Raw genomic sequence first — 20,669 nt, 5'->3', positions numbered from 1 at the left:
GGGTTCCTTACGTCGTTTGAATGTGCAGATGCAGTAACGACGAGAAAGAAGGATACAAAACATATAACTCTAGTGACAGTAAGAGCTCCTACGCCTACTCACAAATATGTCGTTTACTTGGTAGATGAACATGTCAACAGTAAGCAGCAGCACGAGTTGATTGAAAACATGCTTTCAAGCATAATGATATCAAAAATGTGTCAATGGAGATGTAGATGATGAGGCACATTCGGTTTTCAATTAATCATAGTTAGCAGATGCCCATTTCCATCCACGTGTGATGAATTAGAGATATTTTGTCACTCATAATATGCAGTCTAATATATAACATAATACTAAAGAACAAAGATTGCAAAAGAAATTAGAGGAGGTCCAAAGAGTTATATCATTAGATAGACTCAAAACAAAAACTAGTCTTAAAAGAAAAGAAAACCAAATGTAAACTAAAGTTGCAAACGGGAAGATTCAAGACGTCCTAAAAGTTTTCAAAGCGCATTTTGTCTAATAAAGCCAGAAGAAACATTAGTCTTTTTTATGGGTAAATACTCATTTCACTCCGTTGAGGAGGGAGCAAACTGGTCATCAACGGATGACACAGCTGACGGATTAGCAGAGAGTCTGAGGACATCCAAAGCCATAGACACTTTGGCCTTAAGAGCTTCAGGTGACTCAAGAAGGTGCAAGATCTCCGCTTGGTCCATCTCTAGCAACATTCCTGTAACCTTGGCTACATGGACTGGCTCCTGCTTTTCCACAAGTGGGTATAGCTGCTCCCCAAGAATCTATCATCATTAAAACAAGTTATTCAACAAATATTATCTAGTACATGGCTCATATGTGGTACGAGAATTACACAAGAGAGACCAACCTGTGAGTGATTGGCAGGGCTAGCCAATGCCAAGGCAGAAGTGAGCTTAGAAATGGGGAGGAGAGGTGGCCTCTGTGGGTTTTGAGAAGCATTGTGAGAGATTGCAGATGCATCCATGATGCCTTGTGGGGCAGCTGCTTCCACTACGTTCATCCTGTTACCCGGACCTCCCATGTATCTCATTCCAGAGTTTGCATTGTGCTGCATCATCTGTTAGTTCAAAATAAAAACATCCCACACAAAGTTGAAGATAATAAACAACCTTGCTAATAGTCATAGAGATGATAAGGATAAAGATTTACATACTTGTGGTTGTTGCTGGAAGTGCTGCTGCATGTTAGGAGCACCACGCCTGAACCCAAAACGAGGACCAGGTTGATTTGGCCTCTGAAGAGGGTAAGGCATCATGAAGTTGGCCGGGCCAGCACCCGGACGCACACCAGGCATGAACTGAAGTTGGTACCCATACCCCATAGGCTGTGACGGCACCATACCTTGACCGTTCTGGCCCATGTACATTTGATGGTGTGGCCCTGCAGCTGGCCCTCCTGTTGGGTACCCAGCCAATGGTGCATTTGGTCTCATAGAAAACATAGTCTGAATAAAACATAAATAAGATGTGAGAACAAGTTTCAAAACGCAAGTAATACAGTTCACAGAGACAGAGGGATAAGAAACCTGAAGACGAGTCTTCCTCTCTTCCTTGCGTTGAGCAAAAGAAACGTAAAGAGGTTTCCTTCCTATCATCTTCCCATTCATTTCATTCATCTGAATATAAAAATAATCATCTCAAATTTACATGAGTACAATTTAAAAATATATAAATAAATAAATATATAATCAGATTGTGAATATGGTTGCAAGCTTACAGCTTTTAAAGCTTCTTCAGGACTAGAGTACGCAACAAAACCAAACCCTCTGCTCAAACCTTCTGGATTCGTCATAACCTAACAATGATTACAAACAAAACATTTTAGCTCCAACCTATGCAGTAACCTTTAAGACATGTGTTTTTAAATCAAGAACCAAACCTTGCTTGAGGTCACATCACCATACTCAGCAAACATCTCCTTAAGCTTCTCATCATTCACACCATCATCAAAATTCTTCACATACAAATTGGTTCCGTACGACTTCTCCAACCTCTCTTGCTCATACTTCCTCCTCAGCTCCTCACCCCTCTCAGCCTTCTTCTGCGCCCTCCCAACGTACAACACATCCTCCCCAAGACTAATCCCATTCATCTTCTCAACCGCAACCGCCGCCGCCTCAGGGCTCTCGAAGTTCACAAACCCGAAACACCTCGAGTTCCCACTCTCGTCTTTCACCACAACCGCACTAGAGATCTCTCCGTACTTCCCAAACGTCTTCTTAAGCTCATCATCAGTAATCTCCTTAGGCAGATTCTTCACGTAGACATTGGTGAAACGCGGGACCGCACCGCTCTCACGAGTCCTGTCCTGACGACGGACAAAGGGTCCCACATAGACTTGCTTGTCGTTGAGAAGCATCCCGTTAAGCTTGTCGATAGCGGCTTGAGCGGTTTCTTCCTTCTCGTACTGAACGAAGCCGTGACCCCTTGACTTTCCCGTACTGTCCATGGCTACCTTGCATGAGAGGATGGTCCCGAAACTCGAGAAGGTGTCGTACAGTGCTTTGTTATCGATGGTTAAGTCCAGGTTTTTGATGAAAACATTGCCTTTTCCGCTGAGTCTAGTGCTCGGGTCACGGTTCGAACGCATGATCCTTATGGGTCTGTCTTTGATCGGAGTGTAGTTGAGGATGTCCATTGCTCGCATGGCTGTTACAATTAAATAACAATTTTTAATAATCCATAATAATCAATGTTCTAAAATTTGGTCTATCCTTGCTTAACAAAAGATTATTCTAAACAAATTCCGTATAGGCACTAATCCTCTGTTAAACCTACTTTATTCATAACCATTTTTTCAACATTGATTATAATAATAATTAATTCGAAGATGATTTTAAAGTACCATCATCGGGATTCGCGAAGTTGACGTAAGCGTATCCAAGTGAGCGACGAGTCAAGTCGCGACAAACCCTAACTGTTTGGACAGGAGCCACTTGGTTGAAGAGATCCAACAGATGTGCTTCGTTGACAGTTTGGTCCAAATCTCCCACATAGAGAGACGAGTTAGGGTGCGTTACAAACGCCTCGGCCGCCGCAGCCGCAACGGCAGCTACCTGAGTCGCGTGAGGAGGAGAAGCAACTGTAACCGCTGGTTGATTGGGGATGACTTGATCAACCATCGCTGTTGTCGGGGAAATTCCAGATGCAACCGCCGCCGCTATACTGCTCTGATATTTAGGGTTTTTGTTTAGACAGCGAGAGAGATTAAGTTTGTGTGTTTTGCGATCTTTTAAATCTTTTGGAGAATATTTTGCGAGATTTTTATTTATTTGATATTTTGATTTTGATTTTTTTCCTTTTTTGATAACTTCGGAGAAACGATAAGAGTGTGGTAGATGTGCTGTTGTGTATTTATACATTCGCTAACTAACGAATCGGTCCGTACGGATCTCAGTTCGAACTGATGTGTCTTTTCATTGACCGAGTTTTGTGGGCCCATAACTTAACAAATAATGTATAACATCTGCCACGTGTCCGTCTTTATTTTGTTTTTTTGTCGCCTTTTATTGTGCATCTGCAAGAGTAACGTGGATATTCAATTTAACCATATATCTTCTACTTCTGCGTTTCTTATGATTTGACCTGACCACTTTACATGCGGGAAAGTACAGATAGAAGAGGATAGTACATAGGAAAAATTAGGTCAAAATTATATCGTATAATATTGTGTTCAATTGTTTATGTTTTAAAATCGAAGATGCTCTCTGTGATGAGTTCTTCAACGTGAGTTAATAACTTCTTCTAACATCCAATGTGGATATGGCTCCTAAATATGTGAAAACTGAAAAGTAGCAGGCAACTATCTCATAAATTCAAGTCAAATTGTGTTTTACATTTTTTTGCTATTTCAGTTTGTACATCCATACCTACTTTCGTAGATGAATTCATTCAATAGTTTCTTGATAACTTTTTTTCTGGGAAAGATTATTTGGTTAAAAACGTGTTGACCAATATACTCTATCAATTTGTTCAAAAGGTTAATAAACATTCAAAATACAAAGTTCGTGCAAAAAAATTCATACATAAAGTCAAATAATTTTAGATATTTCCCAATCATTGTCTACCATTTTTTTAAAAAAAATTGTGCATAACATAAACTAGTGACCGGTTGTAGATTTTTATTTTTTCTGACTGTAAGATTTTCAGCAGGAATAATACAAAAGAAAATATAACATGAACATGCTTGTTACTTTTACCAAACTTTTGGGTTTCCAGAAGATTAAATTATCTATTTCCACATCGCATACACAAGAAAATGCATAAAACTATAAAGTTCAACAAATGCAAATGGAGAAAATGATTGCCCTCTTGGTTCTGAAAGCAAGCAATTTGGCGCCTCAAGGCTTAACAAAGACAACAAGTAGGAAGGGAACTTGTTGGGTTTAAGATTAGAGAATCTCTATATTACATGATCGATGAAGGATTACAATTTCCACCACATTTCCAAAGACAAAGAGACAAGATGTTAGGGACTGTGATATCACCAGCCAAACTTCTTGAAGAAGTCTCTGGTCCTCTTCCTCGCTCGGGTGAATACTATTACTATGCAAGCGAGCACCCACGGAGGAAAGTTCCCCATGGAGATATTGTTCTTGATCCACGCTGGAGGGTCTTTCAATAGAAACGTTATTAGCAGCATAACAATCGCGACCCCAAGCACGATTCTTGTAATGGGTTTGAGCAGAGAATCCTGAAAAAGACAATGGATATTGCAACTTTTAAACGTTTTTCTTCTTATTACAATAGTATCCAATAATCCAAAGATATTGAGAGTACTGTGGCTTCCTTTCTAGTTTCTACATTTGTCTTTTGTTTACCTTTGAGATTCTTTGGTGTGATTTTACTTGACCAAAATAACTAGGACCGGGATTTTGACCCAAACCAAAAAATTGGTTTCTGGTCCAGGTTCGGTTATAAATTCGATTCAATTCGGCAAGTATTAAAAATAATTCGGTTCAATTCGGTAAGTCTTTTAAAAAATCGGTTATCGGTTCATTTTAGAAAAAAGTTAACCAAATTCCGAACCGAACTAGTTAAACTAACCAAATTTGACCGAAAGTAACCGAGACCATCGTAATTTAAACCAAAATAACTCGAAACAAATCGATTCCAACAGTCAAGAGGACTCCATCGGAAGGATATAAATTATTACCTGAGGCTCACCGTCGATAAAAACGACGGCACCATCCCTGTAAGTCAGCACAGACCGGCCATTCCTAGGGTTAAATCGGATCGGGACGGCACGGCCTTTCTCGGCGTTGAAAGCGAAGATGGATTTCAATCCGTATTTCTCAAGGATATATCGAACTTCGAGCTGATCCTGCTCCCAGCCGCCGAGGTTCGACTTGAACACGTCGACCGGACCTTTTCCACACCGGTACAGATGGATCTCCACCTCCGGGACCTTTGCCGTCGCGTTCCTTGACCTCGATTCACCGTCGGGTTGTTGAGAGTCGTCGAGCAGCGGTGTAGTCTCTTCAATCTCTTGTTGTGGATCTCTCTCCTCCGCGTTCTCCGGCATCGTTTCTATCGACATGGCTAACGATTCGCTGTTCCGATTAAAAGGTTTTCTTCTGTTTATCAAAAGAAAAAAAGTTACTCTCTGTAACGACGCCGTTTCGTATCAGGGAAGTAGTAGTTGGGCTTTATTATGGGCCTATAAGGCAGAAACAAATATTATGTGCCCATATAAATTTCCATTTCTGAATAAAGTTTCCATTTTTGTTTAGTTGACATAAATATCCTTGAATCTAATTCGCTTCACATTAATTTCGTTCGTCTTTCCTTAATACTGAGAGCAAAAACACAAAAGACACATCCCTCATTGACGAATTCGAAAAGAATTCGAATTGAACTGGCTCGAGTTCGAATTCGAATTCTTGGAGGAAGAAGATGAAGCCGAGCTTCACCTTCTTCTGTTTCTGTTGATTCAATATGGCTTCATCTTCCCAACGACGCTGCGTTTTCGGTACACACTCTCCCCTTCCACCTCCTTTTCGATTTTCATTCTTCTGGTTTTCAATTGTCAATCTTCACCGTCTGTTTTTAGTTGGGAACATTCCTTACGACGTTACCGAGGAACAACTCAGAGACATTTGTGGAGAGGTTGGACCCGTTGTCTCCTTTAGGTCAGTAGTATCGTCATTCTTCAATTAGGCTTAATTGCGTTTTAGGGTTTTGATAAAGAACGCACCTTTTTTCTTCATGATTCAGATTAGTTACCGATAGAGAAACGGGTAAACCTAAAGGCTATGGCTTTTGCGAGTATAAGGACGAAGAGACCGCGTTGAGTGCTCGTCGTAATCTTCAGAGTTATGAGATTAATGGCCGTCAATTAAGAGTTGATTTCGCTGAGAATGACAAAGGAACCGACAAAACCCGAGATCAGGTTCTACTCCTCTCTAATGGTCTTAAAATGTTGGACGGTCTTAACTAAATAAGTTATATAACTAAAGTAGTTTTGTAATTTTGGGTTTTAGGGTCAAGGAGGTCCTGCTTTGCCTACTGCTACTGGTATGTTTTGTTTCAGTTACTGACCACGATTGTCTTTAGAGAAACATAACTTATCCTTGTTGTTTTTCTCTCTTTGTGTCAGAATCTCAAAAGCAGGTTGGAGGGTCTGTAGATACGAATATGCATCAGCCGGTTGGTCTCAACCTTGCTATATCAGCTGCATCTGTTATGGCCGGTGCACTTGGTGGTCCTCAAGTTGGTACACAAAGTACACTGCAGGCTCCAGCTAGTGATCCCCTGACTCTTCATCTTGCTAAGATGTCTAGGAGTCAGCTCTCCGAAATTATATCGTCCGTTAAGGTGTGAATCTATCAACATGGATTGTTTCCTTGCTTATCTTCTGACGCATTGTTGAATAACTGTAACCGAGTGGTGTGATTGTGGTTGTCTCAGTTAATGGCTACGCAGAACAAGGAACAAGCTCGACAGTTGCTGGTTTCGAGACCTCAGTTGCTAAAAGCTGTTTTCCTGGTACTTACCCATCCTTATTGACCAAATAGTTGTTATTACACCTTTTTGTGAACCTATACCCTGTTTACTGTTGTAGGCACAGATAATGCTTGGGATTGTGAGTCCACAAGTCGTAAGTTTCCATCTCACTGAGTATTTATTTTGTGCGTTTTCCTTCTGTATATATATGGTTCTGTCTTAAGAGGGCTATTTCCATTCTTGAATTGTGCAGTTGCAGACGCCAAATATTGTTCAGGCCCCAAATCATATGTCAGGGTCGTCCATTCAGGACACACAACTATCTGGTCAAGTATCTACTCAGAACCTATTACCGCCACTGGCACAAAGGTCACAGCAGCTAAGTCGACCTACCCACAGTCAGTTTCCCATTCAACAGTCTTCTAAACAACCATTTAGTCAGATTCCACAACTAGTAGCCCAACCAGGCCCTTCTTCTATGAATGCCCAAGTTCAAGGTCTGAGTGAAACCGCTCCATTCCAACGCCAAAAACAATTGGTTCCAAGTTCCATCAGCATGGGTTATAGTGTTCAGACTTCAGTTCCGAATAGTGCTATCCAGCCATCTCAAGTACCTCGGCCACAACTAACAAACTCTGTTATGCAGGTGAGTTTCCACAATATCTTATCTTTTCAGAGAATTAAACTATTGAGATATAAATTTAGCTCAAAATTATTAACATAGTTTAGCACTATAGTTTTCAAATGTCAACATTCGGTGTTACACCAAAGGACTGCTCTGTTCTAGTTACCATATCTGACAGGGAGAGTTTATTGATAGTTGAATATGAGTTGCAAAGGGAAAGAGATTCACGTTTGTTTTTTACTTTTCAAGTTAATAGTCGAAGTTCAAATGTATATCTAGTGAGTATGAAGAACGTTTAGTGGACTATATGATCCTTTTCATTACTTTCTTTCTCTTATTTGTTTTTTAGATTTTCTATGAAGTTAACGTTTGTATTTACATACTTTACAGCAAGGTGGACATATGGTATCACTAAACTATGGCAAAAGAATAAACGAGGGACCTCATGAATCAATTAACAGACCATCGAAGATGATGAGAGTGGATGAAAGGAGAACTGCTTCATTCAGTGAAGGTCATGCGTCTAACTCAATGCTTCCAAATCCTGTACAAGTACAAGAGAGAGCGCATCAGGTATAATCAGTTCACATCATTTGGAAAGTTAATTGGATAAGCAAAATCTTTCACAAACTCCCCCAATGATTGATTGATTATCTTTCTTTACAGACACAGATCTCCCCGGATGTCCAGGCAACGTTGCTCCAGCAAGTAATGAACCTGACACCGGAACAGCTGAGGTTGCTGACTCCAGAGCAACAGCAAGAAGTCAGAAAGCTGCAACAAGCGCTCAAGCAAGACAACATGACGCAGCATTCATAGCATTGAGGTTGTTGTCTTATATGCCATGAATCTCGTTTTTCTTTCAGAGCAGCCTTGTTTTTTCTCGGTGATATTTGATCTAATTCTCATTCGGTTCCTCTTTTTTCTGTCCCACAGGTTGGTTGGTTGGTTTGATTTGATTGAAACTAAACTTGCAGAGATGAAAAGGTTTTTGGCACACAGATTACCATAGAAAGAAGAAGGATTCTCTTTTACCTGAACTGGTGGGTGATTGTACTATTAGTGTAGCATTTATTTGTGCTGAGTTTGTCTTTATAGTCATAGAAGAAAATATCGAGCCATCAATAATATAAAAGAGAAAGTTACAAGTCAAAAAGTCTCAGAACAACTGTGTCCTCTCTCTCTTATCTCCTTTTTTTGTTGCTTTAAGTAAACCATCCTTCATTATCATGTAGCCACTGGTCAGAACTTCAGTGATTAAACATTTTATTTCACCAAAGCTTACCAGTAAGGGAAATAAAAAAAGATACAAGTTGATTTCTCGTTGAAGCATTGATCAAACGTGTCTACCTTTGAAGGTACTTATTTGGGAGTGTAGGTAGAGCTCTTTCTAATATCCTTCAGCCAATAAAATTGTATAGCACGAGTGTTCTGTTAGTACATAGTGTTTCCTCTGTCACCAAGCAGATCATGGAAGTTTATATTGCGAAATTTCTCTGGAAATTGCACCTTGGAAAACACATGCAGAGGTAGGAGGCAATTGTTTCAAACATTATCATCATATGCCCCTCTACTCTGACAGTCAAGCCGAAATACATGATCTAGTTTAGATTTTAGATGGACGTCTGAAAAAAAAAACTAAAAAGGATATCCTACGTAATTTCTCTAAAATATTCTGTAATTGCTTGGTTTATTCATCCTCACATGTTTAACATAATACAACTACGACATTTCTTTTTCTCATTAGGGTAGATCTAAACTAGAATATTAACATTTAACTAGACCCTGACCCGCGCGCCAGCGCGGATTTGAATTTTGGGTTTTTGGTTATTTATTTAACTAAATAATGTGTTTGTAATATTTGATATATTATATTCACCAAGTAAATAATTTTTTTGGCATCTTAAACCATCTATTTACGATGAATATTCAATATCATATAAAAAAGTGAACAAATAGACGTAATTAGAGAATTGTAGACGATATATAAAAACAATGTTATTAATGTAAAATATGAAGAAGTATTATATTATGACTTAGTATGGCATAAAAGATTATAAATTAGTTATACATGTTTAAAAAAAATAAAATGATTTTTAAACTTCTATGAAAAATTTAACATATAAAAAAGGCGATGAATTAGTCATCAAATTGTAAATAATTTCATAAGTTTATTAATAATAAATTATTTATAGTCTTTGTTTTTCATCAAGATAATTATTAAATGTCCATAACATTAATATGTTAAAATGCCATATTATGAAAGCCCATGTTGTAACCGTTTTTTTCCGGGAAGTGTAACTAAAAAAAATTACATTTAACTCTTCGTTTTGTTTAAGTTTGTGTCGGTAAAAGATTAAAAACAATTTCTCTATCTTTTTCAATGTTCAATTTGAAGCTTATTATGCGGAAATCATACGCAAATATATGCAATTGGTTGAAATTTCTATATCTTTATATTCTTATAAATTTTAAATTTATTGTTTCCTCTTCTGCAAGCAAATCAATTACCGAAGTAATAGATCAATTGGTTGGAATCAAATCTATTCTTATAATTAGTGTAATTATGGTTACAGTTTCTATATTTAATAGGTACATTAAAGATACAACATTGAAGATATTATGTTTTGATTAATAGAAGATATTGGATTTTGAGTTTGTATTTATTGATTTGTTTTTTTATAAAGCTTAGAAAATCAATGGGATGATTGGTTGGTTGATACATCCTATAAAGAAAACGAAAACTATAGATGGTTTGAATATTGTACATCGATCGATGCATGATGTAAGTTGACTATATAAAACTTGAACATGATCATTTCAAACTAAAGTATAGGTAGGTTATATGCATTTGTTATATTGTAGTTAATATATTTTAAATATTACATAAGTCAAGTGATTCACGTTTTCGTAAAAATAAAATTCAAGTTCATTATTGGACCGTACTCGTACGTAATAAGCTACGTTAAATATGATGTATTTTTAGGTTCATTTAATGACATTAAGTTTAAATTTGATTAAGGAAAACTTATTAATTTAACTGGAAAAGACAAGCATTAAAATATGTAGGTTTATTTAATGACAATAAGTTTAAATTTGATTAAAAAAACTCATTAATTTAACTGAAAAAAACAAGCATTAAAATATGTAGTTTAATTAAATTCTCTGTGGCATGGAAGTGTAAATAAGTTAGAAAATTTAGGGGTATTTTTTAATGGGTACTTCTCTTTTAATAATAGAGAAATATACGATATATAGAATAAACATCGTATCCTGGCATAAAAAAAAAAAGGATAAATAAGAAGCGGTCAAGGTGAGGATTTCGGCGTTTCGGAAAGTTCCATTAGACCCGCGCGAGTGGAGAGACTCGTTCAAAATCGTTTGCAGTTGCTCTCCTCTTCCACCTCATCTCTCTTCAAACGATCTTTCACAAACCAGCTTCAAACGATACAGAGCTGACGAAGTAAATAACTCTCCGAATTTTCTTAACTAACTCCTCCCTTACGTTCTCCTCTTTCAGATCTCTCTTGATTCTCCTCTGCGTCATTACTGATTATTTTGTTTTGCAGAGAAGAGAAGAGACGATCTTCAAAATTAGGATCGGAGTTGTTAGATAAGCTAATCTAGCGAAGATGATGGTCGAGGATCTCGGTGTGGAGGCCAAGGAGGCTGCTGTACGTGAGGTCGCCAAGCTCTTACCCTTACCCGAGCTTCTGCAATCGATTTCTTCAATCAAAGCCGATTACATCGCTCGTCAACAGGTTTGAGCTGAATTGGCTTAGATTCCACCGAGTATCAGTTATCGTTAGATTCCTAATCATCATGATATTTTATTTTGAATTCCTCAGGCGAATGATGCACAGCTTAGTACCATGGTTGCTGAGCAGGTGAAGCTTTTTTTATCGAATATTCCTTATTCTCTTGTTGTATAATTGTTGTTTGACGAACTGTAGGTTGAGCAAGCTGAGGCTGGGCTTGAGGCGCTTTCCGCATCTGAGAAAACCATCAATGAGCTGCGGGATAACTTCATCTCTATAGACAAGTATGTTTATATGCTAGAGATTTTGAGAAACGGAGTTTTCAATTGTCCCCCTCTAACCTCACTGTCGTTTGTGCCACAGGCTTTGTCAGGAATGCCAAACTTTGATTGACAATCATGACCAGATAAAGCTTCTGAGTAACGCCAGGAATAATCTTAACAAGACTCTAAAGGTAAGTTACGCCAACGAGCTCTGCTTCTATTGCTGGAAAAGCCTATAGCTCTGCATGGTCGTCACTGTTATTTAAATGCTTTCTAGTTTATGTCGACTTATTTTTCTATACCACATTGTTGTTTTCTAGGATGTAGAAGGTATGATGTCTATTTCTGTTGAAGCTGCTGCCGCAAGGGACTCTCTGAGTGATGATAAGGAGATTGTTAACACTTACGAGGTAGCATGAGTTCTTTTCCTGTGGATTCCACGCATTTCTGACTGCGTCCCATTTTTTGGTGTAAGATATTATAACATTCCTTTTGTCCTCCATAGAGACTAACCGCACTTGATGGTAAACGGAGATTTGCCTTAGCAGCTGCTGGAGAAGAGGTTGGGAGGCTAAGGTTTGTATTTACTCCACACCCTTTTCCTTACTTTTCTTTTTCGTACTTAGGTGAAGCGGGCCTGAAAGATTCAATTCCAGTAACTGATTACGACTGGAAATGAAGGAAACTAGGTCTGAATGCTTAAGTAGATGAAGCAGTATATGGAACTGTTGTTTTCTTTATGGTGCCTATGATGATTTGGTCCCGCCTCTAGAGTCTGGACTATCTTTTCCTTATACAGTATCACGCCCCACCAATTTCTGAAGAGTTGTTTTGATGGGTTCAGGGAGTATTTTGAAGACGTTGATAGAACATGGGAAACATTCGAGAAGACACTCTGGGGCCATGTTTCCAACTTCCACAAACTTTCTAAAGAAAGGTATTTTGTATAAATGTATACTTATGCTAAAGACCTCTCTGTTTAACTTAAATTTTTCTAAGCCTACTGCCTCATTTTAGTATATGATCCTTGCTGGTCTTTCATAAGAATGAGGCTAATAACAAGTGATCAAGGAAGAAAGCAATGTCAATAGATGAGGAAGACATAGTTGGACTGTACCAATTTTTCGATGGCTAGATATGGGCATATGTATCTGTGAAAACACAGTTTATGTAATGACATGTTCTCTTTGTTATATTGCCAGCCAGATCTTAGGGCTTAAATACCCATTTGGTAGTTCATAACTCTGCTAAGATATCAAATGTTACATATTTTTAGATTTATTTCAAACGTAATGATTAACTACTTTACTCTTGTTACCGATGTATCTCTTTGTTCTACAGTCCACAAACGCTGGTTCGTGCTTTGAGGTATGATTCCCCACAACGACGTTCTTCTTATTTGTCTATAGTATATATATACCAATAATTTTACTTTTCAGTAAGTCTGTTGCAACTTGCAAGAAAATCTATTTTAATAAGCAATGAAGATTGTGTATAAAGTTTTCCGGTGATAGTATTAAGATCAGTTCAAATTGGTAAAGTAGTTCATTAAAGCTATTGTGTTACCGTAACAACCATTTTTGGACAAGCAAATTGTCTCTTTCGAAAATCATTCAACACACATTGCAATTGTGAATTTTATGCTGGCATTTGAAGTCCTCTAAATATCGGATGATGTCTCCGATGCTGGTATTAACTTACAGTGGTCCTTCTTTCAAAGGGTTGTTGAAATGCAAGAAATTCTTGACGAACAACTTGCTGAAGAAGCAGCAGAGGCTGAGGGAGAAGGTGCGATGGCATCTGTAGCAAATCCTCGGAGGCCTGGCAAGTGAGTCTAATAAGTTTTTATTTATTTTCTTCTTGATATGTTGTCTCAGAGTCTCCTTCGCTTGTGCACTGTGCATATAACTAAGATAAGTTATGAACTTATCTAGTCACCCGAAAAGTAATGGTATTTTGTTGAAGATCCCATAATCACTCGTGTCATGTCTTATATTTGTTGTGTTTAATCCAGGAAATCTACTACAATGTCAGCTTCGTCGAAGGGTCTTGCACAACAGAAGTTAAAAGTCCAAGGCAAAGGCTACAAGGACAAATGTTACGAACAGATTCGAAAGTCAGTGGAAGATCGATTCGATAGGCTTTTGACGGTGGGACTATCTTTTTGAGATTTTTCATCTGGTGGCATAGCTAAAAAGTATATTTTTTGTGAAGTCGTTCTAACCCTGAATTATTGACCAGCTTGTATTTGAAGATCTAAAATCAGCTTTGGAGGAAGCTAGAATGGTGAGACTGATTCCCTTGCTTGCATACTCTTCTTCATCATTGTCTCCTTTTCTTTTCCTTTCTGAAGTTTACTAACTTGTTACTCAACTAATTTTGGTTATACTAGGCTTTTCAGCAGATCTCCTTTAGTTGACTGAATTAGTTAGAAGTCTTATTCTTATGGTTTTTAATGAATATAGTCGATGGTCTAGCATGTTTTGTATTGTTTCAAAGGTTCCAAATAGACCTCACCATCTATACTGATGTTTCTGTTCCATAGACGTCAATCCCCAGTTTAATTGTATTATCTTCCACTTATAATGATTGATGCCAATCTCGTTTTCTTCTATTATCTTTTTTTCTAAAGTTAACTGCGGTTTTAACTTTCTTGCTATTGTGTTTGACAACTAGATTGGAGAGGAACTTGGCGATATTTATGACTATGTGGCTCCTTGTTTTCCTCCGAGGTTTTTTCCTACATCAACGTCCTTTTTTTCTTCTAGAACAATGGCTACAGCTTAAAATCTAATTCAATTTCTCCAAAGTAAAAACTACCATCTTGGCAATTCTTTTCTGTTGGCAGATACGAGATATTTCAGCTTATGGTGAATCTGTATACCGAGAGATTCATTCACATGCTCAGATCGCTCAGTGATAGGGCAACCGATCTGACAAATATAGAGATATTAAAGGTGTGTAAAGCTTGATTCTTTGTAGTGTTCTTGCATTGTTGTATCGTAACTCAGACTTTTTGTTTCGGTGTGTTTACTCTGTATTTCATGGCCGAGTATGAAGGACATTTTTAACCAACCATGCATGATATTCAAGGACTTGTCAAGCTAGTGCGAGTTATTTAACAGGGAACACCATTATTTGACATAAGTAGTTGTTCACGTTTGTATTCATGCCTTAACACAATGCGTTCATCAATATGCCATATTCGTTTTACCTTGTCTCTGTGCATCCAGTATCCTATAGAGAGTGATGTATATTCTCTTTCTCTTATGGATTTTGCTAGGTTACTGGTTGGGTGGTAGAGTACCAAGAAAACTTGATTGCGCTTGGTGTTGATGATTCACTAGCTCAAGTGTGTTCAGAGAGTGGTTCAATGGATCCTCTAATGAATGCATATGTTGAACGAATGCAAGCTACGACGAAGGTAATGCCATGCACGTTCCCTTCTGGTTTTTGTGGCTTACAGTTATAGTATCTTTAGCGGTCAATCCTCTTTGATTGCAGAAATGGTACATGAATATCCTTGAGGCGGATAAGGTGCAACCACCTAAGAAAACAGAGGAAGGAAAATTATACACACCGGCTGCTGTAGATTTATTCAGAATACTTGGAGAGCAAGTGCAAATTGTCAGAGATAATAGCACCGACGTTATGCTATACAGGATTGCGTTAGCTATCATTCAGGTAAGTCAGAGGAGTTGGAAATACATATTTTGGTTTTCCCCAATTTCTTTGTTTGGTTATGAACTGAAATGGGTTACAATTGGAGATCATTCATTTTCCTACTCAGGTTTTGTAGCATACGTATGTGATGCAGCTCATATTCAAGATAAATATGATGTATCTATATTTTAACTATTATCTTTATTATGTAATTATCTTAGTTATTTAATATTAAGATAATTATGTCTTAGATAGGTTTTATCTGGTTTTCAAGTTTATATCTTATTATTTGGTGTTTATCTAGTCGTTGCTTCTATAAGTGATTTCTAAACAAGTTTTATAGTTTATATAGCACGGATAAAAAAGAATATTTCCAAATTCTAAAGAGATTTTTATAAAGCAATGAGAAGAGTATTCTCAAACCCTAGAATGCTTCAGCTCCATCAGTATGCATGTTCTATGTTTTGATTAAGATTGTTGATTATTTCAGGTTATGATCGATTTCCAAGCAGCTGAAAAGCAGAGAGTTGGAGAACCTGCTTCTGACATTGGTCTGGAACCTCTTTGCGCTATGGTATGTCAAGCCATATGACTCTTTAAATGGCACTACTATCATTCTCTCGTTTTCGATAAAGAATTATATTTGTTAATACTTCCTTCAGATAAACAACAACCTTCGCTGCTATGACCTTGCCATGGAATTGAGTAATAGCACTTTAGAAGCTCTTCCACAGAACTATGCGGAGCAGGTATCCTACTGCCATTTCTGATCTTAGTTTCTTTGCAATATTCCTCACTGCATCATCTCACTCTTAGCCCCTCTAATACTCCACGTCTAAATACTCCTGCACCTTGTTTGCATACTAAGAAAATGCCTTTCAACTGTGATGTTTCTGTCAGGTGAATTTTGAAGACACTTGCAAAGGTTTCTTGGAGGTGGCTAAGGTACGTCAAAGATTTTTATATATCCAAGTGTAGTTCTTACCTTTGTATCGTCTGGCCTTGTAGTTTCCCAGATGGCTGTTGAGATGAAAAAGATTAACCTGATCTGTACAATCTTCAAAGATAAAACATTTGTTTTGGATTTTTACGTTAGTTGCCATCTGGTCTTTTGATCGCAGGAAGCAGTGCATCAAACAGTTCGCGTTATCTTTGAGGATCCAGGAGTTCAGGAATTACTTGTTAAGCTTTACCAGAAAGGTATCTTCCTTTCTGCAGGACTAATCTTTGTGGATTTGTTAATGTGTGAATAGACAAGAGGCAGCTAAGGCTTAGTTTTCTCATTGTCACTTTTGTTTCTGGTTTCGACTTATTTCTATATGTTAATCAATGTTATAAATCTGTTATTTATAACACAAATCATTTAAGAATCAAATGACTCTCTTTCATCCTCCGAAAACAACAATATGGACATCTTATTTCTCAGCGAGATGACATACACACTTGATACGTGTTCTTGGCTTTTGGTCCATGTGGTTTTGTTCTTAACCTTGGCTGTTTACTTTACAGACTGGGCCGAGGGACAGGTTACCGAGTTTCTCGTGGCAACTTTTAGTGATTATTTCACAGATGTGAAAATGTAAGTTTGTCGTGTTCCCTTTTGTGTAATATAACTTGTAACACTACAACTCTGATGAGGTCTTGTTGGTGAATGGTGATGCAGGTATGTGGAAGAAAGATCGTTCAGAAGATTTGTGGAAGCTTGTCTAGAAGAAACAGTCGTTGTTTATGTTGATCATCTCCTAACACAGGTTCCCCCTATCTATTCTCCTGTATTTACCATTCATGTATCATCAGTATGCATACGTACTGAACCTTGGTGTTGACGTGCCGTAATTCCAGAAAAACTACATCAAAGAGGAAACTATTGAACGGATGAGGCTGGACGAGGAGGTTCTCATGGATTTCTTTAGGGAGTATATAAGTGCATCTGTAAGTTGGTTAAGCATGTAATAATCTTATTTCATTTAGTACTACTTCATAACCTGCGATATCTACTGGGATTGTGTTACAGAAAGTGGAGAGCAGAATCAGAATAATGAGTGATCTGAGAGAACTTGCATCTGCGGAGAGTCTAGATGCATTTACACTCGTGTACTCGAACATTCTTGAGCACCAGCCTGACTGCCCGGTAAATTAAAAATCAAATTAACAAAGTCTACTCATTTAATTTTTTTATGTATCACAGTCTACTCATTGATTTTGAAAGATTATTTCTCCTCGATGTATACATAAATGATAAAACTCTTATAATAAATCAAAATCGTCAGGCCGAGGTAGTGGAGAAGCTTGTTGGACTTCGTGAAGGCATACCAAAGAAGGACACCAAAGAGGTAAACACCAAACTCTATTTTCAGGAACATGTTATGTTTAGCAGTCTAAGAAAACATTATATATGTCACAGTGCTGAGATTTGAGTAGGAAAGAGAGAATAACAGTGTGAATTGAAATTGGTTATCTGTAAATTGATGCAGGTGGTACAAGAATGCAAAGAAATATATGAGAACACTCTGGTAGATGGTAATCCTCCGAAGACAGGCTTTGTATTCCCAAGAGTCAAGTGCTTAGCTGCTTCCAAAGGATCTCTCTGGCGTAAACGCATTTAGAATAACGTTTGCGTCCGTCTCCTTTTATTTTCTTGCATGATATCTTTTCAATTTGCTAATTCTATGTTCTTTGGTTCTCTCTCAATTCTTTTTACCTCTTCTGGCCTGGAACGTTTGTTGGCAACGCAAACTCTAGATCATTATCATCGTAAATTTGAATTCTTTTTCTTGGTTGGGTTTAGATTTCTTTGCATTTTTTGTTACATTTAAAATGTATTCTTTATTCGAATTTGATTGTTCGTTAATAACGACTGATGCACTCAAACAGAGTTTTCCTTTTTTGATATTAAATGATATCATGGCTGTTAAATGAATTGTTAAGTTACAGTTAATAAAACGCAAGCATTATCTTGAAAAAGTTTCTAAAATGACTGATTCTTTTTTTTTTTACTTTAATTTTTGTTCTAGAAACCTTTTCATCATAATGAGAATAAAGAGTCCACCACATGGGACAAGCACAATGTGTGATATTTACAGGGTAACAAATATATTTACTTTATGCACTACTCATTGTGTTCATTGAATGTAAAACACAAACTCAATAAGAAGACAAATTTATGTAAATGTATTGTGGAATAGTCTTCAAGATCATATGCCATACTCTACTGCACAGTGGAACCTGGCCAAATTTGTATATGCCGTCTCTATAGTTTTTTCCACCAAAATGTTGACAAACCTCAAATATAAGGCCTCTTTCAATTTCTCCTATGGGAAAGTTACGTCTGAAAAGACAAAATAGCTAATACTACGTGTTTGGACAACCCGAAATTTTGGAACCCCTCTAATCTACTAGGGCAGATGATTAACACATGTCTTATATTTTTGAATTGTGTCGCCTGTTGTTGATTAAGACAATGATAGGGTTAAAAGAAGCTAAAAACATTAGTGTTAAATATCATTGCTCCTTCAGGGTTCAAAAATACCATACAAAATAGTTTACAAAAAATGTTTGAACAAAAATGGTTTTAATGCCACGGATTTAAATAGATGAAAACTAACCTTATAAAATTTATAACTAAATATAAGGTTGGGTTTGTTCTTTTTGGTGCTGACCAGTTCGGGTTGTTTTCTTCAGGCCCGGCCCTGAGCATGTGGCCCTGAGCATGTGCTGGAGGCACATTTGCACAGGGCCCATCACAATATTTGGACTTTTTAAGTTTAGATCAGGACCTTTCTAAAAAAAAAAAAATTGTTTTAAGAAAAAGGCCCCAAATTTGTCTCAGCTCAGGGCCCATAATATTATTGAGACGGGCCTGGTTTTCCTCAGTTTAGTATTGAGCGTTCAAATCAGATGGTATTGTCTTCCCTAGCTGCGTCTTTTTGGTTCAGCTTCTGGTGTCTCATGTGATTTAATGTATGCATGAATGAAGTATAGGTTTCGCGTTTTTATTTGCTTCGGTTATGCAGAAGAATGCTGTTTGTTATCTTATTATCGTACTTCCGTTCATCGATAGATTGACGAAAATTTGACTCTTCTTCAGATGAGCCATTGAGATAATTTGTAGTTTGAAGTCTAATGAACTACAATTTTATCTCCGTTCAAATGATTTATATGGATGGTGAAACGAACATGACCTTAAACATATTTTCTATTTCATTTTTACATATTAGTGTTAAGTCGTTCTAAGTGCATCTTTTTTTGCTTATGTATCCCTTTTAGTAAGAATCAGTTTTTTTTTTTTAATTTTTCCGTGTTTGAGATTTTAGTTTCCTTCTATTTTAATTTGTCTATGATGATTTGGAACTTAACGGTTTATGTATTTCATCATTGTATTTCATTTTGTATATCAACCATTTTTGACTACAAATGAAAATTTTAGTATTAAAAACTTAATTTTAAAGTAGTTATAGTCATCATAAGTTATATTTTACCGTTGCCTAAAGTACTTTTTTTTTCCAACACATAAACACAACTTTGAATATAACAATTAGTATTGTAGAAATGAAGGTATGAGATTCTACACATAATTGAGAACTCTTTCCAATCTAAAAGGTTTAAAATGAAGGTATGAGATTCTACGCATTTTATACCTGCATAAAACCCCTCACTTTTGTTAAAAACATTAATTTAGAAACCTCTAACCTATTTGAAGGGGTAATAAAACACTCAAACTTTTGAGAAAAAGTAAAAGTAAAAGAAATACATACGCTAATGCTAACAAAACCTAAAATGAAATGATGATTTTTATATAAGAAACATTTAATTTTTTTTTTTTTTTCTAAAATTAAGTTACGTCTAAACCTATTAAGCAATCTGGGTCTTCCAATTCAAAATTATTATTTGTCAGTTTTGTGAAATTAGGATACTAACATTTACAGAAAATTCTAGAAATTTTAGAAAATATGTTTTTTTACACTTCTATGAATTCTTACAGTGCTATTCTATTCACAAACTAAAATAAAATCAGATCTCTCAAATTTTGAATTTTCATATTGATTTTCGGGGTCAATATAAGTTATATATATAACAAAATTCAAAAAAAAATTAAGAAAAATATATTATTTACAAATAAAATATAAAAAGATTGTAAACGTTCTCTGTATGTTTTATGCATATAATTCTTAAATTTGATTTTTTTATTCACCATTAACTCATTAGCAATGGTTTGTTTGATCTTTTTCCAAAATTCAAGGTTTTAAATCCCAAAAAGAAGCTTTAGGGGCTTAAAAATATGAGTATATATTTATTTTTTTAATTAAGTGGTAAGAATTGATTTGGGATAATGCTTTAAATTTCTCAATTCTAATTTATTTTTCACTAAAAACAAAATTATTGGTATGTTGTCAAA

At 36.6% G+C, this 20,669-nt stretch overlaps 4 protein-coding genes across 4 annotated transcripts; 2 read left to right on the top strand and 2 right to left on the bottom strand.

The window, feature by feature from the left end:
• Positions 1 to 367: 367 nt before the first annotated feature.
• Positions 368 to 3,357, bottom strand: LOC106357041 (polyadenylate-binding protein 5). The gene is made up of 7 exons (XM_013796729.3): positions 2,866 to 3,357; positions 1,900 to 2,669; positions 1,738 to 1,815; positions 1,547 to 1,636; positions 1,175 to 1,465; positions 869 to 1,078; positions 368 to 782 (listed from the first exon to the last, which is right to left on the bottom strand). The coding sequence occupies exons 1-7, from the start codon at positions 3,140 to 3,142 to the stop codon at positions 552 to 554; spliced, it is 1,947 nt and encodes a 648-aa protein (XP_013652183.2). The 5' UTR covers positions 3,143 to 3,357; the 3' UTR covers positions 368 to 551.
• Positions 3,358 to 4,279: 922 nt separating this feature from the next.
• BNAA07G23420D lies at positions 4,280 to 5,560 on the bottom strand. The gene is made up of 2 exons (XM_013793540.3): positions 5,176 to 5,560; positions 4,280 to 4,713 (listed from the first exon to the last, which is right to left on the bottom strand). Exons 1-2 carry the CDS (start codon positions 5,557 to 5,559, stop codon positions 4,504 to 4,506), a joined length of 594 nt encoding a protein of 197 aa, XP_013648994.1. The 5' UTR covers position 5,560; the 3' UTR covers positions 4,280 to 4,503.
• A 39-nt stretch (positions 5,561 to 5,599) lies between these two features.
• LOC106353747 (cleavage stimulating factor 64) lies at positions 5,600 to 8,910 on the top strand. The gene is made up of 11 exons (XM_013793537.3): positions 5,600 to 5,991; positions 6,073 to 6,151; positions 6,237 to 6,411; positions 6,503 to 6,536; positions 6,619 to 6,836; positions 6,930 to 7,007; positions 7,084 to 7,119; positions 7,219 to 7,611; positions 7,981 to 8,163; positions 8,257 to 8,416; positions 8,527 to 8,910. Exons 1-10 carry the CDS (start codon positions 5,958 to 5,960, stop codon positions 8,407 to 8,409), a joined length of 1,383 nt encoding a protein of 460 aa, XP_013648991.2. The 5' UTR covers positions 5,600 to 5,957; the 3' UTR covers positions 8,410 to 8,416; positions 8,527 to 8,910.
• A 1,940-nt stretch (positions 8,911 to 10,850) lies between these two features.
• Positions 10,851 to 18,194, top strand: LOC106353750 (exocyst complex component SEC6-like). The gene is made up of 26 exons (XM_048735841.1): positions 10,851 to 11,053; positions 11,160 to 11,351; positions 11,439 to 11,477; positions 11,544 to 11,632; positions 11,712 to 11,802; positions 11,932 to 12,021; positions 12,117 to 12,187; positions 12,456 to 12,548; positions 12,953 to 12,979; positions 13,332 to 13,439; positions 13,626 to 13,761; positions 13,853 to 13,897; positions 14,288 to 14,343; positions 14,460 to 14,568; positions 14,895 to 15,035; positions 15,116 to 15,295; positions 15,765 to 15,848; positions 15,937 to 16,023; positions 16,175 to 16,219; positions 16,396 to 16,474; positions 16,784 to 16,853; positions 16,938 to 17,025; positions 17,117 to 17,206; positions 17,289 to 17,405; positions 17,545 to 17,607; positions 17,749 to 18,194. The coding sequence occupies exons 2-26, from the start codon at positions 11,223 to 11,225 to the stop codon at positions 17,878 to 17,880; spliced, it is 2,259 nt and encodes a 752-aa protein (XP_048591798.1). The 5' UTR covers positions 10,851 to 11,053; positions 11,160 to 11,222; the 3' UTR covers positions 17,881 to 18,194.
• Positions 18,195 to 20,669: the final 2,475 nt, after the last annotated feature.

This window comes from Brassica napus, chromosome A7, assembly GCF_020379485.1.
Source record: "Brassica napus cultivar Da-Ae chromosome A7, Da-Ae, whole genome shotgun sequence".
Lineage (NCBI taxonomy): Eukaryota > Viridiplantae > Streptophyta > Magnoliopsida > Brassicales > Brassicaceae > Brassica > Brassica napus.
The sequence above is the reverse complement of the archived record's forward strand: the minus strand, read 5'-3'. Positions and strand labels throughout refer to the sequence as shown.